The sequence below is a fragment of the Leishmania donovani genome, chromosome 9, assembly GCF_000227135.1.
Source record: "Leishmania donovani BPK282A1 complete genome, chromosome 9".
Taxonomy (NCBI): domain Eukaryota; phylum Euglenozoa; class Kinetoplastea; order Trypanosomatida; family Trypanosomatidae; genus Leishmania; species Leishmania donovani.
In genome coordinates, this window is record NC_018236.1 from 307,934 (window position 1) to 335,696 (window position 27,763).

The 27,763-nt window shown below is 63.7% G+C and overlaps 4 protein-coding genes across 4 annotated transcripts; all 4 read right to left on the minus strand.

The window, feature by feature from the left end:
- Positions 1-88: 88 nt before the first annotated feature.
- LDBPK_090810 (hypothetical protein, conserved) lies at positions 89-16,468 on the minus strand (the record flags this gene model as incomplete). The annotated part of the gene is made up of 1 exon (XM_003858713.1): positions 89-16,468. One exon carries the CDS (start codon positions 16,466-16,468, stop codon positions 89-91), a length of 16,380 nt encoding a protein of 5,459 aa, XP_003858761.1.
- Positions 16,469-18,291: 1,823 nt separating this feature from the next.
- Positions 18,292-20,487, minus strand: LDBPK_090820 (oligopeptidase b; the record flags this gene model as incomplete). The annotated part of the gene is made up of 1 exon (XM_003858714.1): positions 18,292-20,487. The coding sequence occupies one exon, from the start codon at positions 20,485-20,487 to the stop codon at positions 18,292-18,294; it is 2,196 nt and encodes a 731-aa protein (XP_003858762.1).
- A 1,399-nt stretch (positions 20,488-21,886) lies between these two features.
- LDBPK_090830 (hypothetical protein, conserved) lies at positions 21,887-22,678 on the minus strand (the record flags this gene model as incomplete). Its single annotated transcript, XM_003858715.1, has 1 exon — positions 21,887-22,678. The coding sequence occupies one exon, from the start codon at positions 22,676-22,678 to the stop codon at positions 21,887-21,889; it is 792 nt and encodes a 263-aa protein (XP_003858763.1).
- Positions 22,679-23,112: 434 nt separating this feature from the next.
- Positions 23,113-26,856, minus strand: LDBPK_090840 (hypothetical protein, conserved; the record flags this gene model as incomplete). Its single annotated transcript, XM_003858716.1, has 1 exon — positions 23,113-26,856. The coding sequence occupies one exon, from the start codon at positions 26,854-26,856 to the stop codon at positions 23,113-23,115; it is 3,744 nt and encodes a 1,247-aa protein (XP_003858764.1).
- Positions 26,857-27,763: the final 907 nt, after the last annotated feature.

The window sequence follows — 27,763 nt, forward strand, 5'->3', positions numbered from 1 at the left end:
GGCCCCACAAGTGCGGCGTGAAAGGGGCGCAAGGGCGCTGGTCGAGGCACACACACACACACACAAATAGACAACTTGTGCTTGCGTATCACCGTTTCTGCTGCTGCTGCTCCACCACGTAGCGCGAGATGCGCTGCATCCACTCGTGCAAGCCTGGACTGTAGAAGCGAAGGGATGTGGTTCTGCTGCGACCGCTGCAGCTGTCTTCGCCGTCCGCGTCGTCGCCACCGTCACCGCACGTGTCGTGATCGACGTCTTTCCCATGTACGTTGAGGACTGCGTGGCTTCCGATCCACTCCTCGAGAAAGCCAATCACGTCACTGGAGAGGGCACAACGCGGAAGGAGCCGCTGCACATCTGCCTCGATGCGCGCCTCGTCCAGCATGGCCTCTGCGGCGGTGGGGCACAGTGAGGATGCACACGCGGCGCTCACGATGGTCTCCAGCAGCTCCATCAGCAGGCTTGACTTGGCTTCGTCAAGCTCTTCCTCAAGCTGCAGGAGCCTTCGGCGGCGCTCGGCGACCTGTCGAGCCCGTGCTGCGTCCGCGAGATCATGCGTGACGTGAAACCCAGATTGCAGCCCATCCGCGCCACCTGCAGCAGGGGCGCCGTTCCCATGCCCACCGAAGCTACTGGCGCGCGATACGTTACGCCCCGGCCCGCTCGTCTTGTTCGCGGTCTTTCGCCCCGCGGAGGTCGAGGGACTCGTCGCGGCCGCCAATCCTGCAGAGGATGACCCTCCAGGGTAGTTGCTGTTGAAGCCTGCCCGCGCACCGCCGTCTCCCGCCGCTCCCTGCACGGCGGACGGAGGCGCACCGCTGCCACCTGGAGCCGTGCCTCCCACGCCGCCGCCACCACTGCCGCCTGCCAGTACACGCGACCGCAGGGCTGACTGGGCTTGTGCGACAGCGGCCGCCAAGGCGCAGCGTGCCGCAGCCGCGTGATCGTTAGCTGCATCGCTGTCTACGCTGCTGCCACCGACGGTGAGCGAGGCGATGCCCGAGCTGTGATCGTCTCGCCTCTTCGCACCGTGGGCTTCCACTGCAGTTGGTGCCGCAGCGCCAGCTCCAGTAGCGCCGCTCACCGCGTCCTCTGTGCATCTGTTGCTGCCCCAGCCGTTCTTGCGAACAGAAGCGTCTTCGCCTGCACCACGGGCTATGCCTTCTTCGGCTTCCACCCGCCACATGCACGCTCGCACCGCGCGAAGGTGTCGACGCAGAGTACGTACCGTGCTGCCGGAGACCTCGAGAGAGACGCACGTCCATCGCAGCGGCGCCGGCTCACACGGGGGTGCTGCCCCGTCGTTTTTGTGTTGCAGTGCCGCGTTCGATACACCACCGCCGCAGCCTGCTGCTGCGGTCAACGCTGCAACGGAGCTGAAGCTGCTCCTCCGCCCGAGTTTGCGCACGCCACGAGTGGCAGGCGCAGCGGGAGCCGCTAGAGACGGCGAATGTGGCAGCTTGACACCGCCGTCGGTGTCCTGCCTAGATGACTCTCGTTGCTGCTGTTGCTGTTGCAGCTGACATTGCTGGATGGAGTCCAATAATGCCCAGTTTGTCGACGGCACCAGCAACTCACGGGTCGAGGTGGCTGCGCTCGCGATGAGGGGGGGCCACCAAGCACCTCCTGTGCCACGGTCCGCAGCACTTACTATACTACCGCCTGTGCAGCGAGCGTGAATGCCCGTTGCGCCTGCGCTACCGCCGGCGGCAGACTGCCGTGATGCGATACGCGCACGAGAGGCGGCCGTGCCAGAAACGCTTGCCGATGTGGTGGTCATCGCGGCTGCTGCGCCTGCCCCACTGCTTTCGGCGCTCGCAGCCACCGCATTGAGGATATGGCTTGGCGGCAGCAGGACGCAGTTTTCGAGAGATGCTACCACCGAGCCGGGCAGCAGGGGTGGGGGTGCAGCGGCCACCTCCGCATCCTGCAGAGGTGACACGGACAGGTACAGCTGCCAGCGCGCCTCATGTGCGCCGTCTCTGGAGGAGTTCCGCACTTGCGAAGCTTTTCCTCCATCACTGGTGTCACGACCGACGATGGCCGCCGGCCCTCCTGAAGCCCTCGCCCCAGCGACGACGCAGACAGCGGCGGCAGCGACGGAGTTGTACAGCGGCGCCCCCAGCGCATCGGCTCCAAGGGCGGAGAAGAGGCTCGTCGGGACTGCAGCCAACAACACCGGCGGTGCCAGCGCCCTCCACACATCCGCTTCTGTGAAAATCACGCTCGGCAGGGAGCCGCCGCCTCCATCCGCCCCAGTCGCCGCGTTGGTGGATGGCGACGATGCTGCACCTACGCGACGGGAGTGACCACCACTGCCGCCGCGCCGCGAGGACTGCTGCGGCTGTTGCTGCTGCTGTCTGAGCACCGCACCGACGCTCTCCAGCAGCGCCTGACGCTCTTCATCGCGATAGCACAGGTACGTGCAGTTAGCCGGCGTCGTAAGGCGCTGCAGGTGGCGTGTCACCAGCTGCTGCGCAATGTCGTGCTCGAGAGCGTCGGCCACCGGTGTCAGCGCGCGCGCCGCAGCCGCTTCATTGCACAGCATTACGTACGTCAACGCTATCGTCGGCACGCTAAGCTGCGCTGCCACTGTAGCGGACATAGTTGGCAGCGTACCCGGCGCCGGGAGTGCGCTCAGTCGCTTGCTGCTGCCTCTATACCCACGACCCGCATTGGCTCCGCGATCCGACTCGGCGCCGGCACTGCCCGCGGAAGAGGCTGCTCCACTGCCCAGAGGCGGCTGTTTCGGATGGATGGAAGGGCTGCTGTAGAATGGGTTCGAGAGAACATCAGCTGAACCGGCGGCGCCACTGCCGCCGGCGTTGTCGCTGTGCGCAGTGGGAACCAATCGGCCTACCGTGTCTTGTGTCCGCTGCAACGCTGCCCACAGCGACTCTGGCCACGGTGCCTGCCCTTGCTCTTCGGTGTTCGCCTCGCTAATCGCGCTCGCGGCGGCTGTGACGCGCGGGTCTGTGGCGTAGCCGCGGAGACTGTCCGCCCCGGTGCGCACGCGCCGCTCCATGTCTGAGACCAGCCCCGCCAAGAGTGCACATGCCGCAGCGATGCTTTCCAACTCCGACACAAAGTTGGGCTCGGCGGTAGTCGCCGGCGACAAGGACTGCGTCCCCTGTGGCAACGGGGTGTGGCGCTGGCGTGCGCGGAGCAGGCGGACATATGTGGAGACAACCCTTGTCAGGTCCAGCAGAATGGCCCGCACATACGCGTGTCGCTGCACCGGCAGCTCGACACAGCAGTGCAGCACGCGAAGAAGCTCATCACACACGTTCCGCACAGGGGCCGGAAGGGCGCGCAGCACATCCTCTCTTGACAACAACAGCGGCGGCACCCCCGTCTGAGATGCGACACACGCCGACTCGCTCTTGCCCCTCGTCGCAGCGCCGCCGCCGCCGCCTCGAACTACCGCCTCCACCTCGACATCGACCTCACGGGCCCCTGCCAGCAGATGTGCACAAACTTCCTGCACTTTCAGCTGCGCTGCCCACAGCTGCGACTCGAACCAGAAGCTGGCATGCACCGACGTGATGTACTGAGGGCTGACGACTTCTAGCGCTTGCACGAGCGAGGCGGCTGCGCCGCTGGGGGCTGTCGCAGGGACGCCTGAGGTAAGCAAATTGGATGCCATGTCAGTGCTGGGGCTGTTGCTCATCCTTCCACAGTTTGGCGTTGTGAGGCGTTGCTGGGGAGCGCGACCACTGCCTCGTGCTTCGTCGCTGCTCGCCTCCCCTCCGCCAAGAGCTGCAGGCGTGGCCACTGCCGCCATCGAGAGCTGCTGCTGCTCCAGGGCGTGGTGATTCATTGTGTCATGCAGCCTCCACAACGTCGCCGTCGTTGCACACCGCGACAGCGCGAGCGAAGGGAGGATCGTGCGGGCGGATGGCGATACAAGCACATAGTGCTGCTGCTGGTGCGGCGGCGATGCAACGGTGCTGGACGATGGCGAGGATGAGCACGTCGATGGCCGCCAGGGGAGTACACCGTGCTCCGTAATCGCCCATCGGACCAGCTGCTCCAGGACGTCACGCGACGCAGCCGACTCGATCGTCTTGCCTCGATGCGTGCGCCACCACCGAAGGGCCGCCGCCGCTACCCATCTGTCCTCGGCGATGCCCATCGCTGGCGAATCAGCCGTGACCGCAGCTGCTGACGAGGTTGCAGCTGCTGCACAATGACCGAGTTCCAGCGCTTCGACGACATCGTCAGCCTCGCGCAGGCGACCCATCTGCATCAGTGCGTAGAGCCGATACAGCTGAAACACAGTCCAGCAGCTGGCATCCTTGCCGATGCTGCTGTTGTCGGACTTCTGCACCCCCGCAACCCCGAAGGCTGTGCACAGGGCCAGCCCCTGCGTCCCCGCTGCCTCTTCCAGCTGCGGGTACTGGCGCAGATGACTGTAGCAGCGGCACATGAGCAGCCAGACACGAACCCAGTGATCGTAGGGGAACCAAAACGATGCCAGGGCCTGGTCGCTGCCTTGAACGCCGAGGCCCTTCAGCAGGGCATGCGGTCCCTGCGACCGCGACGGCGGGTGAGGGGTGGTCGAGGTTGCATGCGACGGAAAGGGGGCCGCTGACGACGACTGCCGCTGTCGATGATACATCTTGTACTGCTGCGCCTCATTGTGCTCCGCAATACATGCGGCGAGCCGCCGCAAACACGCACCGTAGTGCCCCTGCGCCGCGAGGAGCTCTGCCGTGAGGAGGAGGGCGCGCTGTCGGATGGCCCCAAGGGTGCCGAGCCACGCGGCGCAGGGAGAACCGGGTGCAACGCTCCCGCCGCCGCCTCCGTCGGTGCCGTCCACTTGCTTCGACACACCGGTGCGAGGCTCTGCGGCGACTGCTTCAGACGCGCCTGCTACGGCTCCGTGGGACGAGGTGCCGGGACGTGCCTTTGACACCTGCGTGGACAAGATGGCCGCCGCTGCGGAGCTACCGGAGGGGCGAGTCGCGCCGACCCCGGCAGCCCCGCCGCCCTCCATCACGCCAGAAGACTGCCCAGTAAGGATGAAGCACACATCTGCACTGGCCAGAGACTGGAGGAGCGCGCTGGCGTAGCGGCAGGCTTCGGTGCAGGCGTTAACAGGTCGATCGCCGCGGCCAGTGGCTGCTGGTGGTGGCGGTGGCGGTTGCGAGCCCCGGCTGCCGCCGCTCCCCACGCGCGGCGTTGCCATGGTCTCACCGAGCGAGGCTCGATTTTGGCCACCGCCACCGCCTGCCGAGTTGCTCGACGCTGAAGAGGAGGTGGCTGCTGCCAGTGATGAGCTTGCCGCCGCCGCCGCCACGGTTGGTGGTGCCGTGAGCAGGAAAGCAGAATCGCACGTGCCGAGACGCACAAACAGCTCTGCGATCGCCAACTGCACACGCCGCGTAAGACACGCTCCGTAGCGCTCCTCCAGTGCCGCCGACGCCAGCACACCAACGGTCAAGGGTAGAAGGGCTGAGACAGCCGCCTCGCTGTTGCCGACGGTGGTGTTGTGCTTGGCGACAGCGTCTAGGGGAAGCCCCGGCAGACATGCCGCCAAGAACGCCCGCACCGCTGCCGTGTTGTGGGAGGAGGACGGGCTTTCCTCATCCTTGTAGAAGGACGACGGCGCCGTGGCGCTGCTGCTCGGCGGCGGCGATGACAGCGAGGTGGCCACCGCAGCAGCCGTAGCTCCAGCTGACGATGCGGCAGCGCACCCAAGCGAGTAGAATCCCGGTAAGGTCTCTTCGGCGCCGAGGGAGGCGAGCACCGGCTGCGGCAGCCCGGCGCCGATGCACACGCCGTAGATGTCGCGCATGGCCACCGAGAAGCTGCCGAGGTGTGCCGCTGCTGCCGCACGCACCAGCCGTGCCTCCACCGTCAACTCGACGTCTTGAAGAACGACCGTGGCGACGAAGTCGCTGAAAGCTGCCAGGACGGCGGACTCGCTGCTGTAGCATGCGGAGGAGGGCTTGGCTAGAAGGCTCTGGGCGGCCGAGATCAACCCACGCGTCACGTCAGCCAAGGCGCCTGGCATCCCCGTCGGCGAGTGCTGCTGGCTCACGCCAACGACCGTCGGCCGGAGTGCGTCGCTGAACGAGGCGCTGACGTGGTGGACGTCGAGGAGGCAGTACTGCGCGGGGGGAAGGTGGGGCTGCTGTGCCCGTGTGACCGCGGTGCGGCCCGCGCTGTCGCTAGAGGCAGCGGTTGAGACCACGCCTGGCAAACGCCAGGACTGGTGGACGAGGAGGGCGCAGAGAAGCGTTGCGTCTGTGGCGCGTGGGCTGTCGGTCGGGAACGCGTGATTCGCCAAAGCGGTGAGCGCAGCAGTAATCCACAGCAGCTCCTCGAGACTTCGACGGCCGCTGGGTGGTGCGGGGGGAGCGGTGCGATGCCGATGCCAGTCCTCCAGCGCGTGCGGAGTAGAAAGGAAGCAGTCGACTGCGTCGGACCAGCGCTTCGCAGCCTCGCTGACGTGGGAGGCGGCGTAGTAGAGGCCACCTTCTTCGTAGAGACACTCGCCGAGAGGTTGGATGAGCCCCGCTGCGCGCAGACCCTGAGCGGCACGCTGATACAGCTTCACCGCAGCCCTCCAAGAAGCGCTGGTGTCGCTTGCGCTGGGGTCTCGTGTAGGCATCGCCTCCGCAGATAGACTCTCGGCTGACGCGAGGTCGGGTTGCAGCAGCAGCTGCTGCTGAGTGTTGGTTGCCTGCGCCTCGCTGTTCGACAGTTGCGCTCGCGCCGTTCGCGCAGCTCGGAGTACCAAGAGCACTTCCGGCACGTTGCGTATCGCCTGATCGTACGCTGCCCGCGTCTCTGGCCGCGGTTGACCACGCGACTCAGTTTCTATCTGGAGGATTCGCGGCAGCAGCTCCTCGGCGTACCGGGCGGCAGTGAGACGCTGCGCCACGCGGTACGCGGCTTCGCAGCGCGTCGGCTGGACGGAAACAACTACACGCGCAAGGCATGTCAGCTGCTCGACAAGGACGGCCTCACGCATGTCGCGACCGTAGTGGGCCGCGCCGACGGAGCCGAGTCCTGCGGCGTCACCGCCGCCGCGGCCGCTACAGGTGTTGAGCTGCCCACCAGTGCCACGGCTTGCTTCCTTGTGGGAGCCGGCCATGGTCATTGTCCCTCGAGCATCGCTCGTCGCAGCGGCGCAGCCGCCTCGTGGTACGCTCTCAAAGGTGAAGTACTGGATCGTGGAAGCCGCTTCCGCTGCGGCAGCGTGAACCGACTCTCGACTTGGTACTGAGACAGTCTGCGGTGCATCCGGGAGTCCCTGAGGGCTTCTGTGGCGCGATCGGAGGTGATCGAGACCCGTTTCGAACGACGTCAACAACTCCGCTGCGACTAAAAGCGTCGCCTTTACTGCAGCGCTGTGCCTGAGCTGCGGCAGCAACTCCTGCATCTGCTGCAGGATATTCACCCTGGCCTGCAGCTCGTCCCGCTCAGCTTCTGCTCGAGTCGTCGCCTCTGACTCCACACATAGGCGCAGCTGCAGCTCTTCGTGCTGGCGTTGCCGCAGCGCGTGCAGACGAGCTTCCTGAACGGACTGCATCTCTTCATGTTGCCCAAGCAGCGACACCAGGGACAGCAGCGACGGAACACTGCGGTGAAAGCGGAAGCGATGGCTCCAGCTGACGTCCGCGCCGACCTTCACTACTGTCGGCTGGAGCACCCCTGCGTGTACATCGCGGCGTGCGTCCCAGTACCCGTGCTGCACCGCGGCGATGGAGAAGAGCGGGACTTCCAGCAGCTGATTCACCAGTGCCGTTATCGCCGTCGTCGAAGAGACGGACAAACCTTTCTGTGGGAGAGTCACACGCAGCTGCTGCAGGTGGCGCACCGCAAGTTGCACCGCGGTGCTGGCACGTGTGGGCAGCCAAAGATATTGGAAGAGAAGGGCTGCGCGGGCGCAGTGCTGGAGGAGCTCCACGGTGGTCTGCGCCAGGTCCTCTGGTGTCTCAGCCAGAGCGCCACTGATGCTGTTTGAGAGCTTCTCGGGACTCCCGCTACCTGCGCCGCCGCCTTGAGTAGCGGCAGCTGCAGCTGCACTGGCAGTGGGATTGAAGACGGCTAGCTTTCTGTCGACAGCCGCGCCCGTCCGTGGATCCCCATCACCGCTACCGTCACCGCTGACGAGGCACAGCAGCTCTTGCACACGACGCTCGTGCGCCACTGCTGTGTACTGTGCTGTCGCCCCCATGTGAAGGAGTGCTGCCTCGTACAGGTGCATCTGGGCCATGAAGGGCATGTTGTACTGTGTGTAGCGGTGCCGCAGCGTCCGTGCCGCTCGTCGCCGTCGCCACCACGCAACGGCGCAGGTAAGCCGCTTCAGATGGTGCTGCTCGGCGAAGTTCCACACACGCGTGACGGCGGTGTAGGATGGCTCGTCGTCTGCTGGATGCCTCGACTTCTCTTCGTCCTCGAGGCCGCCCTCATTGCCGCCCGGCGCACTCGACTTGCCCGCACCCTTCTTGGCAGCGGCGCCGCGGTTGGCGAGCTTCCTCTTGCTTGCCGCCGCCTTCCCGCCGTCCTTCTTCCCCGCGGACGCTGCGATCGGCAATGACTCTCTGGCGCCGGCGTTCGCGGCGACTTGGTGCTGAGGGGAACTACACAGGCCGTACCCATCGCGCGCCAGCCACGCCCGCGTCTCTGAGTCCACACTGTCGAGGTAGGCCTCCATAGAGCGTCGGTTCTGCTCCACTTGCTCTCGCACCGTGTGCATGACGAGGCGCGCATCCGCAATAATGGCGGCCGCGGCTGCGACGGATGTGCTGCGCGCCGCGATGGGGGTGATGCCGACCTCTGCACCGGGGGCGTTGGTGCCTGTGTTACGCTTTCGAGCAGCCGTGCCGGTGCCGGCGCTTGAGCTCATCGCGCCGCCGCCGCTGCCGTTGTCGAGGTTGTCGTGGGCGTCGCTGCACATGGTCAGCATCTCCCGTACCATGTGCACAGCCATCTTGGCATAGGCCGGGTCATCTTTGTACTTGCCGAGGACGTCTAGGAGAACCGCAGAAGCCGTGCCCCCGCCGCCCCCCGTGTGCGCACGGTTGCCACCGCCGCCACGGGCGGCCGCCGCCCCGGTAACCGCCGTTGCCGCGCCATGAGTAATCATCGCGCTGTACTGCCGAAGCGCCACCACGACATCTGCGTATATGGCAGGTACCCCCTGCAACCGCAGCAGCGACGACTGTACGCCAGAGGCAGAGGACGACGACGCCACGTCCGCGATCGACGCTGCCGGCTGCGAGCGCAGCACACGTGAAGCGCTCTGACCTGCAAAGCGCACAAAGTCCGCGAGCGAGTCCATCAACGGCGGCGGCCGCTGCTGCTCCGCCTCCTCCGCGCTGTCCTTGCCTCGTCGCTGCGGCTTGGGCGACGCCATGGCGCCAACGGCCTCGTGCGCGCTGCCTTCCGCGTCAGCCACTGCACCGCCATCCATAGCGGCAGAAAAGATCAATGGCCACAGTGTTGGCACATGAAGTAAGACCTCCTCGAGGAGCTCCACCAAATCAGCAGGGGCGCTGGCGTGCATAGATACCGTGCTGGGCTCACAGGCGGAGCCCCGCTTCGACGAGTCAGCGGCGCCCGTCGCTGCCGTGGCAGGAGACAGAGAAGCGGGGGCGGCGCTGGCGGTGCGGGTGACGCCGTCTCCCTTCTCTGCCTTCGCTTCAAGCACCTCCTGCGCCCTCGACCCACCATCGGGCGCGCCTTCGAACGCAATGTACACCACGCCCGGAAAGTCAAGCGGTGGCACGGGGCACGTTGAAGCACCACTGTCGCCCTGAGCCCCGGCTGCAGCCTCGGAGCTGCCGTTGCTGGTGTTGCGCGCGTGGCGCCCGCTCTTGCCGCTACCGCCTGCACCCTTCTCGTCGGATTCGGCATCCAGAGTGCCTTCCACCGCCTCCTGCTGCCGCATCAGGCGCTGGTGCCCGTCATACACGCGCCGCGCCCACTGCGTTTCTTGCGCCACGGCGAGCAGCGAGCGGCGCTGCCGTGCGTTGGGGTTACGCAAGACGTTGTTCCACACATGCACCAACGTTGCCCAAAGCAGCCGCAGCATCGCGTCCGCGACAGCAGGGAGGCAGGCTACCGCGCCCGCTGCAGTCATGGTCGACGACATGACGTATGTCAGCTGCTCCATAAAGAGCGTCAGTACGCGCACAGCGAGAAGCTGCACCGCCGCATCGGCCCATTCTGGGGAGGAGGGGGGGAGACCTAGCAGAACTTCGCACAGCGCCACCAGCGGGGGCAGGAGAAGTGGCGCCGCAGCCGTCTTTAGCGTTGGCCTACTTTCGGTGTTGCCGCTGCTACGCGAGAGATAGTTCAGGATTGCAGCCACCAGCTGCTGAGCCGTATCGACTGTCAGCGGCGAGGACGCGAAGGCGGGGGCAGCGGACGAGGATGGCAAGCTGTCTCGCCTCGCTGTGGGAGAACCACGGGTGCCTCTTCCGGTTCCCTCTGGCCCACCACCGTGCGCCTCCGACGGTCCCAGCATCCGTTGAATCTGCAACGCCAGAACCAGTCGGTACACAATCTGCAAACTGCCCAGCGCGTCGCTGCCTGAGACGGCCTTGCTTGTGTCGACCGCCGCCATGGAGTTCAGTGTGCGACAGTAGGCGAGCTGCGTTGTCGTGCTGCTCGCCTGCAGGGTAGACCACTTCGGCTGAAGCATGAGTCGTTGAACGAAGGACGTGGTGACGGCCGTCACGGCACCACCGTCGTTGGTGTAGTAGGTGATGACCGGCATCTCCTTTAGCATCTGCGCATCTAGCACCGCGCGGACACGTTCCGCCTGCTCGCGCGTGCCGTAGACGTAGCACGCCTCCGCGAGGTAGCACCACAGCAGCACGGGTGTGTAGAGCACGAGCGCCTCGGCCGCTACCGCCGTCGCGGCGCGTGTTAGCGAGAACGAGCCGCGCAAGTTCGAGCTGCGCTTCCGCGGCTTCTTGGCGGCGCACTCTGCTTCAGCTTGAAGCATGGCGCGTATGGCCTCATCCAGCAGCCGCTGCTGTGCGCTCGGGTCGGCTGTGTTCAGCGGCACTAGCGCCGTACACACAAGCGCGTCGAGGAGCAGGAAAGACGCGCTCATTGCCACCGCCATACGTGACTGCGACTGCGACTGCTGCTGGCGTTGCTCCGCCACCCAGCGGCGGAGGCGCGCCTCCTCGTCCTTGGCAGTAACAGGGAGCACGGGAGTGGCCTGCTCCAGAGCGCGCAAGATGCGGAGCTCCTTGGCGGTGGTGCGGCCGTACACCTGTTGCTGCTCCTGCCGCACCGTCAGCGTCTCTAGGTCCATGTGCTGAGCAGTGTAGCTGCTCTTGTGTGCCTGAAGACGTGCGAGCTGCCACCGCACGGCCACCCAGAGAGAGGTGAGCTCCGTCAAGGCATCTCGTGCCGTGCTCAGCTGACCAACGTTCGAGGACTTCGCGCATGTCGCAACGGTCGCCGCAGCCGGCGCGCCAGCATCTCTGATGTCGCTCCTAGGAACTGCGTGCGCTAGCAGGGACTCTACGCGGCGTTGGAGCTGCCCCCGTACGCGATCTACGAGTCGACGCGCCGTCACACCGTGCGCGATGAGTCGCACCAGTTGCGCAGGCGGGACGCGCGTTTCTGCCACTGCCGCCGCCGCTTTCGCCTCCCCCGCTGTCGCCGAAGATGAGGGCAGCGCTGGAACGAGCTGCAGGAACCCAGACTCGACGCCGCGCACCAGGCTGGCCACGCCGCGGTCGTCCGGAAGCTGCATACCGCCGCTACCGCCGCTGGTGCCGCTGCGCCACATCGACGTCAACACACACAGCACCATCGTCGCGTAGGTGGCCTCCGCGTTGAGCTCCCGCTCATCAACGGACAGCGGCGCATCCGCGGTGACGGCGTTAGCATTGGTCTTGGTTGCGTCGCCATGGACGGTGGTTGCTTGGCGCAGTTGCCGGAGCGCGCGATGCCGCTGCCACTGACTGCGCAGCTCACCGCCGCAACGGAGCAAAAACGACGCGACGTCCGCCACAACAGGCTTCAGCATCGACAGGGCGGTCATCATCGGCGTATGCAGCCCTCCAGCCGCCATGGCCGTGACACCGCTGCTCGCAACGCTTTCGCTTGCGCCGTCCACAGAGGAAGAGGTCGGTGGCGGCGGCAGTGCACAGAGTGCAGCGGTGACCTTGTCAAGGAGCGTCGCAGATGCTCTGTACAGCTGCAGTGACTGCGGTGACGCAGAGGTGCACGGCAGCGAGTCGCCACCGGCTCCACCACTGCTGCTGCTGCAACTGCCGGCTGCGGTATCGACGCTGAAAAGACCCGCGCTCTCCGTGAACTCACGCAACCCCACCTCGCGTACATGGCGACCATCACCACCGATGTACCGTCGCTGCAGCTGAGAGAGCCGCTGACCCACCTGGGCAAGCGAGTAGAGACGCGCGTACTCCGCAAGCTCCTCTGTTGGACACTGCACAGGAGGTAGCAGGGGGTTGGTGGAGGTGGTGGGTGCGTCAGCACCGCTCAGTGCGCGCTCTACGGCGGCAAACGCGAGAAGCGTTGCTGTCAGCGCACTCTCGTCTTTCGCGAGGCGATGCTGATGCCGTTGAATCATCGCGTTAAGCGCCAACACGCGGAGCAGCTCAATGCACCGTATGCAGGCTTCCATCGCGACTGACCGTGTCGCAGGCGTAGATGACCGCGGCAGTGGCCGCGGGGCCGTGGCACTGTTGTTCAACTTCTTCTTGGAGATCGCTCCCTTGGCGGTGCTGCTCGCGGTTGTTGCTGCCGCGAGCTTGGCGCTGGTAGCTGCTTGCTGCCGCTGACTGCGCCACCACGACTCCAAGGCCACCCCGATTCGGACAACGATGGCGAGCTGCGAGGACGCCATGGCGAGCGTGCGGAACGCTGTCACAGAGCGCTGCACACCGTCTTCGACGTCTTCACGCGCACCGCGCGCTGCGAGCGCGGCCGCCGTCCCGGGAGCCATTAGGGACGAGGGAAGGAACAGCGCCTCCCATGTCAGAGAGCGGCTGAGGCAGCGCGCATCCACCGCGTTGTACAGGAAACATCGGGGCATCAGCGACGCCTCGTGGGCTTTTTGCTGCACCACGTGCGGCGTGTCAACTGCAGTGGTGTCCGTCGACGCACACAGTGAATTGGCCGCACCGCCAGCAGCCCCAGCAGCGCCGGCGGCGACCACATCGACGCCGTCGTCAAAACGCAGGGTGTCCTCCGCATCGCGCAGCACGGCCGCGTGTGTGAGGGCGCCGAGGCGGGTGCCACTGCCATGAGACCCCAATGATGACGGTGGCACCACGGTTTCTGCGCCGACGGGCGCCAGCTCTGTCGCCGCCATTGCGGCCCCATGCAGGAGTACCTCCAGCGTCTCCACGCAGTGCCGGTACATCGTGTGCGGCATGCGGATGTGCACACCTGCGAATAGAGCAGATGCAGCAGCGCCCGTAGCTATGGCCGCCGTCTCACTGAAGCTCGTCATGCTGGCGGCTCGACTGCGCGTGCTCTTGAGCGACTTACGGTCTGCACCATCCTTGACGCCAAAGCCGGCATCCGCCTTTGATAATCTCCACTGCGCCCCCATGGACGACCGTGCCACAGCTTCACTGCCGCCGTTGCTGTTACCGCTGTTGGTGCCACCTGTATAGCAAGGCGTCGCGCCAGCGGCCTCAATGGCCGTGATCAGCTGCAGCGTCAGCTCCAGTGCCATGCGTGGAAAGCTTGTCGCCAAGGCCACGACACTTGGGTGCGGGTGCGAGATACTAGTGGGCGGCGAAAACGAGGACGTTCCTGCTGCGGCCGTCGCTGCAGCAACCTGCTCCTGTGACAGCTGCGCCGCTTCCTCCGCTTCCTTGTCCAGCTTGTGCTTCGCTGGTGCGGCGGCACCTCCGCTCGAGTTGAAGGCCTTGCCCTTCTTGGCAGACTTCGCTGCTGGCAGCCCTCCTCCTGCTGACGAGGAGGCGCTAGCTGACTGCAATACGGGGCCCTTGCCCAACGCTGCTTCACTCGCACCATCGACCGGCGTATCCTCGTCGTCGTACTGCACACCGCTGGTTGCAGCGGCGCGCAGTGCATCAGCTGCCTCTGAATTGCCAGCGAGGAGCATGCACTGCTGCTGCACTTGCGCGATACACGCCCACAAAACCACCAGCAGACGGGTTCCATTCATGCTATCGGTAGAGTTGCCCGAGCACTGGCCGTGCTGCTGCGTGGCACGTGGCGGCAAGCTCACGAGCGACGGCGCTGAAGCCGCGGGCGGCGACGAGCACTGCACGGAGAGGAGATGTGCTACTGTCTGCTGAATAAGGGCGGTGATGGAGGCCATGGTGGAGCTCGCAGTGGCCACCGTCGCGGTTGCGTTACGCGGCGACTCACAACTGCTGCCGTTGGCCGCCATCTTTGACACCATCTCCGCTGGTGCCGCCAGCTGCATCGCCGAGGGCAAGCCGTCCTGGACGAACGCCCCTCTCCATATCGCCACAAGCAGCTGCCCAGCGCACTGCTGCACCGCGGACTCTAAGAGGTACACAGAGGACGCAGGCGGCGGCACTGGGTCAAGGTACTCGAGTTCCATGAGCTGCAAGACCTGGTGCAGGGCCCGCTGCGCGACCGCGACAGCGGCGGGGGCAGACGATGGGTCTTCCTGCAGGTGCATGTAGCAGCTCTGGAGCAGCGAGTACTCGTGCAGACGCCAGGGAAGATACTCGACGGCGGCCAACGGGATGCAAGTTTTGTCGCCGACGCCACCGCGAATGCGCTCATCCGTTGTGTTCTGCGCGGCCGGTGCCGGGCCGCGGGTATCCACATGATGCAGCTCCGACATGGAGAGGGAGGTGCGGAGGGCTTCGATGAGGCGGCGGACGACCGCGCTGGCGACATTCGTGGCGAGGGCTGAGGTGGAGGAGAGGTAGGCGAGCAGTCGCTGGCACATGTTTGCCACGTACTGGCGCATGGCGAAGAGCACCGGCGCGGCGGTATCTTCGACCGCGTAGATGTGCTGGGCAACCTCGCCGTCGCGCGTACGTGCGTTGCGAACCAAGGCCACCGACGAAGGGGACTCCATCGGTGGTTCCGCCATCAAGTCAACGAGTCGGCAGCCCGCCACGACGATGGTGTCGACGGTCTTCGGCGGCGCGCCGGTGGCCTGACGGACGTCCTCCTTCAGCTTCGCTTCTTCGCGCTTGAGGACGCTGGCCGCGCTAAAGGCGGGGGTGCGCAAGACGCGCTGCTCAAGCGCTACCAGCTGCTCTACACACGCGCACGCCTCCAGGGCTGTTGCGAAGCCTGCGGCATCGCCGTACAGATCGGACTTCATGATCTCACCAAACTGGATGTAGAGAGAGAGGGCCTGGTAGCGCAGCACACACTTGTGCAACCGCAGAGCCAACGGCAGAGGAACGTCAGGCGCAAAGACGTCGAGGGCGTCCGTCACACGGACGCCCTCCTCTACGTTCGCGTCCTCTGCCGTTGCTCTGGCGCCGCTGTTGCCGGCGTTTTCGGAGCATCCAGCGGTGGACGTGCGCTTCCGGTCCTCGCGGCCACGCCCTCCGCCCAGGCTCAGGTGCTGACGGCGAGGGGTACGCATGGCGGTGGTCGCTGCTGCTGATGCCGCCGAGCCTGCCGATGCGTTGCCCGAATTCTGTAGCGGGCCGCCATCCGCCAGTGACTGCTGCTCGACGCAGCGGGCCAGCACTGACTCGTACGGAGAAGTGATGTCATGGGCAATGGGCTGCAGGAAGAAAGACTGCGCGTCGCTGCCCAGCCCAGCTTCGGCGAGGGCGGCTGCGTAGTGAAGGCAGTCCCACGTAAACGCCAAGGAGGCGTTCAGTCGGCGCAGGCTGGCACTGGTGTTGTGCTCCGCAGCGTTCCCGCGTCCCGTTCCTGCCGTCGTGGCATTGGTCACCGTGGATGCTATCCGCACCAAGCCATGCGGCGGTGATGATGGGCGCGACCCGGTCCTCGTGGCGGCAGCGTCTTCAACGGTGTCGGCGTCGGCTGCCCTCCCTCGAGCACCGGTGGGGTTTCCGCCGTGCCTCGCAGCAGTTGCGCTGGCCTCCGGATGAATAGTGGCCTGTGTCTTGAGAGCACTCTTGGAAGCTCTCCTGCGGAGAGCCGGGGCTGCGTCGTTATCCGTCGAGGACACCTGCGCTGCCACGAAGGTGGCACACTGAAGCTTCTTGATAAGCTCCCACAGACGCGCGCGGGCTTGCTTCACATTCGGGGGCTTTGCCGTGCGACTCGCATGCGATGTGCCATGTGACTCATCACTCGCACCACCCCCAGCTTCATGGCTCTTGGGCGGCTTGATGGGGACGGCCCTGGCGGCGGAGTCAGCGGCACTGGGGAGGACCTTGCTCGCCACCGCCGCAGCCGCAGCGCCCACATCGTTGTTGAGCGACAGCGCGAGAGGTGGGGCGGGCTGCATGCTGCGGATATAAGCGCACACCTCCGCATCCAGCTGGCGGCGTGCCTCTTCCAGCAACGCCATGTTTTTCTGCTTGCTCTCCGTCGCTACGTGTGTGTGCGTGTTGAGTGTGTGTGCCGGAGATGGTGTGAAAGCTGAGCGGCGCACGTGGCGCCTTGCGTGCGGCAGAGAGAGAGAGTAGCCGAGGACGTCAAGGAGGAGGAGGACGAGGGGGCGAGGAGGTCGGCCAACAACCAGGAGAAGCGGGCCGCCCTTCTCTCTCTCACACACAGAAGAGGTTACACCAAACAGAGAGAACGTCGGAGAGGCTCACAGGCACACGGGGAGAGACGTGTAAGGAGGTTCTAGTGTACATATACGATGAAGGCGAGTGCATATATATATATATATATAGGAGAGGCGGAAGGGGCAGAGGCTGGCAGAGGACGGGCAACCGTTGGAGGAGGAGGCGAAGATGTGGTGGCGCCCCTACACTGAGAGACAGACAGAAATGCGCAAGCGCGTGATCTGTCGGACGCGCAGTGGTATGTGCGTATACGCGGCGAGAGGAGAGGAGAGGAGAGGGGAGGGAGAGGGGGGGAGAGAAGCTGAGGATGCGCTTGTAATAGACAATGCCGAACAGCTGATGACTGCGTCTATGCATGTGTGCGTGTGCGCTTGTCAAGGGACACAAGGTGAAGCCACCTCTGAGTAGATCGCGATGTATGTGCTGCCGCTCTTGCTGGCGCGTAGGGTGCGTGTGGATATGTACGTGCTAAGAGGCCAGTGAATGAAGAAGAAGAGAAGAGAGGGGATGCGCGTTTCGTTGCTTGCTTGCTCTGGCATCGTCATGAAAGAGAGACAGAGAGAGGGCAGCCGTCGAACACCCCCACTACACCCCACAGGATAGCGTAAGGCACGCTGTCAAGAGGAGGAGGTGCCAGTCATAAACATACACATGCACGCACCCTTCAACTGTCATCTCTGCTGCGCCGACGCTTGTAAGCGAGCGAGGGATGGGGAGGGGAGGGGGCAGGAGGTCGGGCGTTGTTTCTATCCTGCCTGGCTCGCTGGCTTCGTACTTTAAAGCATCGGCTCGTGTAGAACGATGCCACGTCGGAAAGGAGGAGAGACGCGGAGGGCGGTCTCACCTCCTGAAGCATGTGCGTGTGCATGTGTGTAGGTGCGGCCGGGCCGCTTACAACGAGGGCTACACCGGCAGAAATAGAGCACATTATTTAGTAGAGTGAATCCCTGTATACGTCCTTGCTTGTGTGTGCACGAGAGCGCGGCGCCATCCGTGCCCTCACAGCCTTCCTGTCTCACCGGGTGAGGCCATGAGAGGGGAAGGGGTGGGGGTCGGGTCGGACGGATAGGGGGACGCTCTCTCGAGGCACGGCCACTGGTGGAAGCGGGAGAGAGAAGGGCCCAGCATGTAACTAGGGCCGCTTCTCAACTAGAATGGCAGCTGACAGGAACCCTGACCAGGATACCAGGCATCGCGCTTCCACCGGACAGCGAACACAGGCTCGTCACCCTCACCCAACTCTTGCCGCACTGCCATGCCCATGCGAGACGCGCACAGCGATACACGGCAAATCGCAAACAACGGAAGACGGAAGAAATTATATATATATGTGTGTGTGCATATATGTAAGGTGTTCTCCGCTACCGGAGGCGGGAAGGTGGTAGTGGGGGGGGGCGCTACACGCAGTGGAGGGAGGAAGAGGGCGATAACGGCTTGCTGCACCAAGAAGCGCAGACGTAAGATAATCCAAGAAGAAATCAACCATACAAGCATCCCAGCATGCACGCGGACGTACCCACAGATAGACAGACAAGCTCCCTCGTCCCTTGTGAAGACGTGAACATGTGCCATCGTGCCCTAGAGTTAATGATCACGACTCTTACCTGCGAACCAGCAGGCGCACGGTGCTCTTCAGGTGCTTGCACACGAACGCTTGCTGGATAGCCGACTCCTTCCAGAACTTGTAGCGATCCTTGGCGGAGAAGTGCCCGCTCTCCATGTCCATGTTCAGCAGAATTTCGTTGTTGTCCGTCTTGCACTCACGCAGCTTGCTCACCCACTTGGCCGGCTCCCAATAAGCGACGCGGGGGTCGTGCAGGCCGCACTGGACCATGATATTCGGGTACTCCTGCGCGCGGACGTTGTCCATGGGGCTGTAGCTCAGCATGTAGTCGTAGTACTTGTACTCGTTCGGGTTGCCCCACTCCTCCCACTCGCCCGTCGTCAAGGGAATGCTGGGGTCGCACATGGTCGTCATGACATCCACGAACGGCACGCCGGCGAGCGCCACCTTGAAGAGATCGGGACGCATGTTCAGCACGGCGCCCACCAGCAGGCCGCCGGCGCTACGCCCCTCGCAGGCCAGCTGCGACGGCGTCGTCAATTTCGCGTTCACCAGGAACTCGGCTGCCGCGATGAAGTCGGAAAAGGTGTTGCGCTTCGTGAGGTACTTGGCGCCGATCTCGTACCATGCACGGCCCATCTCACTGCCGCCGCGGATGTGGGCTATGGCGAAGATCATGCCGCGGTCACAGTACGGCAGGTGCTGAATGCTGAACTGAGGGTCCATGCTAAGGCCGTAGCTGCCGTACCCGTACAGCATGCACGGCTGCGGCTGGCTCATGTCGAGGTCTTTGTGGTAGACAACTGAGAGCGGGATCTTGGTCTGGTCTGGTGCGGTAGCGAAGCGGCGCTCCACCTTGTAGTTGGCGGCGTCGAAGCCACCGCCGACCTCGCGCACTTTCACAGCGGTGCGAGAGTGGTCCTGCGGATTGACGTCGAGCCAGGTGTTCGGCGTGGCAAGGGACGAGTACTCCATGCGGAACGTTGGCTCTTCGTACTCCAACATCTGGAACGCCACGAGGTGCACCGTGAAGATCGGCTCCTCCATCACCACCTCGCGCAGCCCGGTGCTAGCCTTGAAGACGCCATCCTGCGGGTCCACCATCATCGTCCAGATGCGCGTCAGCCCGGCGCGGCGGCCTGTCACGACGAGGTAGTTCGAGCGCACCGCGATGCTCTCCATAAACACGTCCTCGCTGTGATCCACCAGCACATGTGACCAGTCGCTCGGCTGCCCGCGCGGCGCTATGAGAAGCTTGTGGTTCACCGCCCCGCCTTCGTTGGTGAGGATCACAAGATGGCTGGTGCCGTGCATCTGCACGTCGTAGCGCACGCCCTTCTCGCGCGGCCGCACAATTTCAAGCGTATTGTGGGCGTTGCCCCTGCGCAGATCAAGCAGGTGCACCTCTGCCGTCTCCGGCGACTGCGAGCCGATGCACAGTGTGTTTGTGTCCGCGGCCTTGTACATGAAGGCGCTGAACAGCGGGTTGTTCTCCTCGTAGAGGCAGACGTCCTCGGACTGCGGCTTGCCCATCACGTGGCGCCACACCTTGTTATCGCGCAGTGTCTCGTCTTTGGTCACGTAGAATAAGGAGGTCTGGTCCGGGCCCCACACGATCTCGCCATTGGTGCCGCTCACCTTGTCGGCGATAGTTTGGCACGGGTCCGAAATCCTTTTAAATTCGATCGTGTACACCTCGTTACCGCTCATGTCCACAGAGAAGGCCACGAGGTCGTGCTCCGGCGGTGCTGGCTTCACCTCCATCACGTCACAGAACGGTTTGCCCTCGGCGACTTGGTTGACATCGATGATGACCTCCTCTGCCGCGACGTCGCCCGGCTCCTTGTCCTTGGACACGCGGCAGTAAATCTTGTACGACTTACCCTTCACCTCGCGGGTGTAGTACCGGTACTTGCCGTACACGTACGGCGCGGACATGTCGTCCTCCTTGATGTGCGATATGTGCTCCGTGTAGATGTCGTCGCGCAGCTGCGCAATGTCGGCGCTGCGCGCCTGGAAGTAGGCCTTCTCCTTGTTGAGGTGCTCAATCACGGCCGGATCCTTGCGATTGTCATCGCGCATCCAAAAATACGGGTCCTCGCGGTAGCGCGGCGGATTCATCGGGTTTGGGCCGCGGTCCTCACCCTCCACGTAGCCGAACGTGACGCGGTGCGGCTTCTTGGCGGCGATCGGCGGCTGCGCAGAGGCCGCGATGGTGTTGCCCGACAACATCCGGGCTGGTGAGGGTGGGGAAATAAGCAAAAGAAAAAAGGGAAGGGATGTTGACTCAGCGTCTTCAAAGACTAACAGAACATACGGACACACACACACACACAAACACGCACACGTAGATCGATAGATATACCTATGTGTAGATATCTACCTATATATATATATAGATGGATAGATGTATGTGTGTTCCGTTGGGCACACACGTACCACGTATGTGCGATCCGCTTCGCTAAAACGTGTGCGCGCAGAATGAGGGAGGGGGTGGTGCCCTGCGAAACTGCGCGAGAAGTGCGAGGGGGTGGGCCTGTGTACGGAAGACGAGGGACAGGTGAGAGGGTAGAGGTGGTGTGGTACTGGTATGATGATGGCGGTGGTCGACAGATGGAGATAGGCTGAGGGGCGGCGAGGTGCCCGCGCAATGACGATGTCGTTGAGTAAGAGGCGAGAAAGACAGCAGACGCTAGTCGGGTGAGATAGAGGAGGGAGGAGAAGGGTCGTTGGCTGAGGTTGCTGTGGGATGTATCCGATGTGCCGTGATGGGTACGTGCGCGCATGCGTATTGCTCTCGTGCGCAAGCGGTCGGCAGTGCGTTGGAGGAGGGAGGGGTGAGGTGAGGTGAGGGTACGTGTTGTCGTCAGGAACGTCGTCGGGCGCAAGAAAAAGGATGCGAACATTGCCGTTGTTGCCGCCACTCAAGCCCTCGCACTGATTATACCCACCCCCTCCCCTTAGGCCCCGTGGAATCCTCCTCTCCACGACCCTCAGGGACCTTGGGGCGTATGGTGGCGGTGGTGGATGGTGAATGGAGGCATGCGGTGAAGGGCGACGGTGTCGTTGCCTTTGCTTTTCTTCTCCGTTGGATGCGATGAGCGGCGCACGTCCCACTGCCTCGCGTACAGCGGCAGCCTAAACATCACAGCCAGATACGAAGGGGAAGGGATATCACCGAACTGACCAGGCCATCAGTACGGCGGAGCAACGCCTACACATAGATCTACAAGCGCCACCGAGAAGGAAAAAGAAGCAAGATAGAGAAGCTGCTATACATCGAGTCCAACGCGTTGGCGGCCATGCGGCACGACCGCACACATATATGCACACGTAGTAGTAACCCTCCTACGCAACTTGAAACACTACCAACAGCAGCAGCGGCGTAGAGAGAGAGAAACGCATGTGCATCTGTCTGTAGTGGTGGCTACAGGGGAAGGACGCTCAACATGGAAAGCAGAGACTTTTGCACTCCATCTAGGCGATACGGACAGCCACTAAAGGACAAAGAGGGGGAGGGGGCAGTGGGCGACGGTGGGAGCGAGCAAGGCGAGGCAGCGCTCAGCAGCCTGCGCGCGTACGCACACGGAGACGCGTCTGTGCGCGTGTGTGTCTGTTTCGCTCACGCTACTCAGTTCTTGCGCCGTGTCACATGGTCGTAGATGACAGCTTGCAGGTAGTCTTTACACGGCACCACAGTCCGGCTGCAGTTCTCCCCGGGTGATGGCGAATTCGGGTCTACGTGGATGGCCTTGCGGTCGCGTTTGTGCTTCATGACGAGCCCCAGTGCGCTGTCAGCAAGCACCTGAAAGGTTGGGCTGTTGTTGTAGAAGAGCGTGTGCGTCTTCCAGTTGTAGTAGCTTAGGTCGCTCCGCTTCGGCAGCAGTTTCTTTTCCTTCTTGAAGTACGCCTCGAAGTTCTCGCTGCGCAGACGGTAGCCGTAGTCGATGTAGGCGGACACCTCCTGCCCGCTCACGTAGTCACGCAGGAACAGCACCGTTGCGAGCTTGCCGGTGCGCACCAGCTCCTCGCGCTTGGCGAGCGCAGTCAGTAGCGGGCTGTCACTCACGTCCTTGCCGGCGCTCGTGATGACCTCGGCGCTCTCGCGTCGCTTAAGCGGGCCAGTACGGGCTAGATGCTGTGCTGCCTCAAACTCATCTCGGCTGAGCACATCCTTGCCCTTGTACCCTAGCTCCACAATCTTTCGCGCTGCATCTTGGTCCTCGAGGTAAAAGAGGTCTTCGCCGGTGACTTGCTGATCGAGGTAGTCCTCGTAGGTGCTGAAGTCCAGCACGTTGCGGTCATCCGGATCACGCTCAGCGGCTGCCATGCTGTTCCGCTGCTGAATGATGGAAGGGGTGTGTTTCTGTGTGCCCATGTACGCGAGAGCCCACTCACAGAAAGGGCGGCAGGTGAGCGGCATTGTTTGTGTGTTGTGCCGCGTTGCAGGCGCATGAGAAGTGGGTGTGTGAGAGGCAGACGGATGGGAACAAGGGCGGAAGGCGTTTGAAGAGGAGCATACATGAGGGATGGGGTGGGGGTGAAAGGCCGAGGCAAGGGTGCCCCTCCCTCGCACACACACACACACGACACGCCTCGTGTCCGCGTTTCGTTTCCTCTGCGCACTCATGCAAGCTTTTGCCCCCCCCCCCCTCTTTCTTCGTTGCCTTCCTCGATCTGTGGGGGTGTGCTGCGAGACACACATCCACGAGATGCACCGCGTCATAGATGTACGATCTCGAAATCACCGCACATGAAACACACAGAGAGTGCAGAGCACCCACATCTGCTACACCAAAACTGCCTCGTACTTCACCACACGTGCTCACCTCACACACCCACACACGTGAAAACACCTCAGCTGCTGCGGCAGCGCCGGAACCGGTGGGCCACCTCCACCCACTGCACCAGCATCGCCGCGATAAGCACGAAGGTTAGGGTGCTCTTTGCGATCAGGTGCTCATCCAAGGTCACGCCAGGCAGGAGGCGATTCACGTACACTGGCGACTCAGCGCGGTCGATCAGCAGCACCGCCGCTGTCGTCATCACCGCCACGCACAGGAGCAGCACCACCATGATCAGCGTGCACGCCAGCACGGTCATGACTGCCGGTCCGCCGCGCAGCTGCATCCGCACACAGCGCTGCAGCTCCTCTGCGTAGGTCTTCGACTCCTCCCCAGTGTGCGTTCTGGTGGCCGTGGGGGCGTTAGCAGAGCCTGCATGGGGGGCAGCCGCCGTGTCGGGGCACACGGCTCCCGCCGCTGCCGCCTTGGCGTTCTTGCAACACCCCTTCTGCACACTAGCTTCCAGGAGAGGCGTAGATTCGCTGGGGAAGCGTGCTGCGGCGGCTTCCGAGTGGCGGTCTCGCTCGTGAAAGGCCATGCGCCAGCGGTTTGGATGCATGACGGGCAACAGCACCCCAGCATTCACCATCGAACGCAGAAGACTGCTGACGACAACGGTGTAGATGGCGCCCGTGGCGATCGCGCAGGCATCGACGCAGGGATTCAGGATGTGGCGCTCCGCCAGCCAAAGCCAAACACCGCTACACCACGACACCACCGCCGAGACGGCGGCGATGGCTACGCCGTCCTTGCCGCCGCTGTTCGACGCCAACGCTCCCAGGCCGAGAACTGGCGCCCACGAGGCCCCCGTGCTGATGATCCACATGACGCATAGCAGCGTCGTCAGCAGCGGCACCGAGCACCATCGGTTGATGAGCGCTGCCAAGCGCGGGATGAAGCACATCGGCATCGTCACCAGCGCATACGTGAAAAGCAGCACCGGTGCGTGGCGCTGGTGCGTGGCCCAGCTGTCCTGATAGGTCGTGAGAGACCCCGTCGCCTCCGTGGCCCTCGAGCCCTTGCCGGTGCTGGTGCTCATCAGCTCGTGCGACTTGGTTGACTCGGCCACCGCCGCGGCGGCCGCCTGCGTCGGGATGAAGACGGCGTACCCGCAGCTCATGAGCAGCACCACCGCCGCTGTCAGTAGACCAACGGTCAGAGCACGTAGAAGAAAACAGAGCGAGACGTCATGCCTCGCGGCTGACCAAAGGTTGCGCGGCGTGATATCCTTCCCGCTTGCTCGCACGGCACGCTCGATCAGGTCACGAGGGCACAGCATCACGACGCTGAAGACCAAGGCACCAATGAAGCCGTTCACGTACACAAGCGCGTTCAACATAGCCGCGGTGATGTATAAGTAGTAGCTCAGGCTGGGGAGAACGAAGAAGCCGAAGACGTTCACGATAAGCCACGACAAGAATAGGATCTGCAAGCTGACAATAACACCGGCGGCAACGCCAACCTCCGCACTCACGACGGTGCCCAGCCCAGCCAGCAGCAACGCCTCCCCGGCGCCGTAGCAGGATTCGCCGAGAATCGCCAGCGGCAGGTTCGTATTGCGGCAGCCCTCACGGAGCAGAACGGTGCCCCAAAACATGAGGCCGGTGCCGGCGCACAGCATGAGGTGGACGAACGCACCAACTGACTTCACAGAGAAGATGCTACGCCACGGCTGCCTCGCCGCGGTGGTGGCGGGAGCCGCCGATCCAGCCGCAGGGACCGAAACCGCCGCCGCCGTCTCTGCTTCTTCTTGCTGCGCATCCACCGAAGCCAAGGACTGCGGCTGCTGCCGATGATTAATCATGCACAGAGCACCGAAGAAGGCGAAGAGCACGAGCGTGCACGCATCCAGCCTCGCCGCGACGAGCATGGCGCTGCGGCCGAAGCGGTTGTGAAGAGCGTAGAAGTCCTCCCCCTCGGCGGCCTCAAAGACGTTCACGGTGGCCAGCACAACGCCAGGGATGAAGAGAAGCACACAAATCGCCGTGACAAGGAAAAACAGCAGCAGATGCCGCAACACCGACGTCACCCACAGTCGCTGAAGGTACGGCAGCCAGTAGCAACGCTCGGCTGGCGAGGAGACGATGCCGGCCAACATGGCCGCGCTCCTCGTCTTCGCCGGGGACCACACTGACGTCACCGTTCCCTCTAACACCGACCACTGCGCTGTTGCCACCGGGGTGCTGTGTGGAGTGGGGCTCGACAGCGGGGTGTTGTCTTCGGCTAACGGCGGCGACGCGGCAGCGGGGATGTGGTGGGGAAGCCGTCGACCCACTTCGTTGTCGTTCATAGCGGGCACTGCGGAGCCGCTGCCATCGACGGCCTCGTCGGGAGAGGACACCACGCGCAGACTCGACATCTCCTCTTTGATATGGTAGCAGTAGTAGTCCGAATTCAGCCAGGCGCTCTCGCAGGCGAGGGCCACCGCCTCCGTCTCGGCGCCCTGCCGTTGCCGCGGATTGTGCCAGTGGTCAAGGTGGTAGCGCGAGACATGGTGAGGCGGCGGCTTCTCCGCCGACGCGGACGACACCCTCTCCACTGGCCGGCTCGTCGCACCGTACGCGCCGCCGAGGGGGATGTCCTCGTCCGCCATCTCTGGTGGTCTGCGCAAGGACGCGGCCGACGCTTGGCAGCGATCGCCGTATATGCACCCGCCTTGCCGCGTGGATGGCGGTGGGGCGACTTGCAAGGCCCAGAAAAACTCAGCCACGCCAAGCCGCTTCGTGCTGGGGTGGGGGCAGAGAGCACCAACGCCGCCATCGCTGAGGTCATTGGCGGGGCTTCGCAGCAGCGCCTTCGGCGGCGGGTGATCCCGACCCACGGACGAGGACGCGGCTGCCGGTACGGAAGTAGCCGGCGCCGGTAACTTCGAGTTGGAGGGAGAGAAGACTGCAGTGGGGGTGGCGAGCGGAGATCGGCTGGACGTAGCATGCTGCGCTGCTGCTTCGCATGCGCCGGTGGCCGCCAAGAAAGAGTGCTGCTGCCTCTCCGATGCCACCTGACCCACGGCGCCGTCCTTCGCTTCGAGGCGGACGCGATGGAGCAGGGCCCCGCGAGCCTCCAGGAGCGAATCGTGCAGCCGCTGCACCGCCTCCTGACTCGCCTGCAGCTCCACCGCCATTCGCGCGTTCTCGGCCTGCAGGCGGCTCACCTCTTTCGCATCTGCCGCCTTGTGTGGCCGAGACGGAGAGGCGCCGCGCTCCATGCACATGAGCGGCGCCGCCAGGTGGTTTTCGCTGCCTGGAAAAGCGTCGCCGCGGTTGGTCGGCGTGCGGACGAGGGGGGTGATCGAGGGATGGCTGCCCAGCGCGGCACTCTGCTTTTGCTGTGAAGGGGTGGGCGGTGCGCGCGTCGTCGGAGGCACTTCTGGAGAAGTTGGTGCCGTGCTGATGGCGGATGTGTCGAAGACCCGTTTCGGCGTCACGCTGCTGTCGCGGTCGACTTCTCCGGCTGCCGCCCTCTTCATGCAAGCGAGCTGATCGTGGAAGTCTCTGTACGCACGAATTCGTTCCAAGTGTTCGTCATGCTCAATGACAAGGCGGTACGAGTCTTCCTCGTCGGTCAAGACAGACATGTAGGAGTCGTCGTCAGTGCCGCCTCCGCTCACTGGAGACGGCTGCTGCACAACAACAGTTGTGCTTCTCGGCTCCGATGCAGGAGCGTCCTCGATGACACCCAAGCTTGACTGCTGATGCTCTGCGTCTTCTTGTGGCATCTGAGGGCCACCGCGCTTGTGCGCCTTGCGGCGCGACGGCATGGCTTTATTCTGCTGCTGTGTAAGACTGTGATACGCATACACACACACACACACAGAACCGAAAATCAACAACACAGAGCAACGGCAGCAGAGGCGTTTATGTGAGTGCGCAGTTGCATGAAGACTCCGTAGTGATGAGGGAGGAGGCGGCGGCAGGGATGATGGTGGTGATGGTGAGGGAGGGGAGGGGGCAGTGTGATAGGCGCAAGACGAAGCGCGCCTGTAGGTGGGGCTACCGTGCTTTAAGAACAGATGTTAGGGAGGGAGGGATTGGTGGGTCGAGCAGGCCCGAAACATAAACGAGTAAATACACCGAGTCGTCTACAACAACGGAGTACACACACACACCGATTCACACACGCAGGACGGAAGACAGGCAACGAGGCCACTCAGCGGTTCGCAGAAATGATCAAAGAACACCGTTGCGTTATGGGCGTTGAGAAAACCGGAAAAGATGCAGCGACAGAACGAGGACAACAACCTTTACGGAGCAGTGGCGGAGGTGTTGCGGCAGTCAACGCACGCACGCACGCAACCACGCAATCGACGATACAGTGAGAAGGATGTGGGGCGTCTATGCGCTCGACGTTAGTGGAATGAGCGAGCAAGCAGCACACAAGAAAGGCGTGGGGAGGTTGTAGAGCGCGGGTGGGAGAGCATGCTTGCTTGCGGAAGGCCACACCCTGACGACTGCCGTTTCTTCTCATCGGGACTCCCCCACCACTCTGGAGGCGCCTTCTCTCATGTTCGTGCAGTCTCTGGTGAGCGGACACACATGTGCGGATTCTGTTGCAGAGCAGGGGGTTGGGTGGGTGCCTCGCCCCTCCCCCCTCTTTCTCATTCTTTATATCACATCTTTTCGTTGGCACTGCTTCGTCGAGCCGATGATGATACACAAGACGACGAG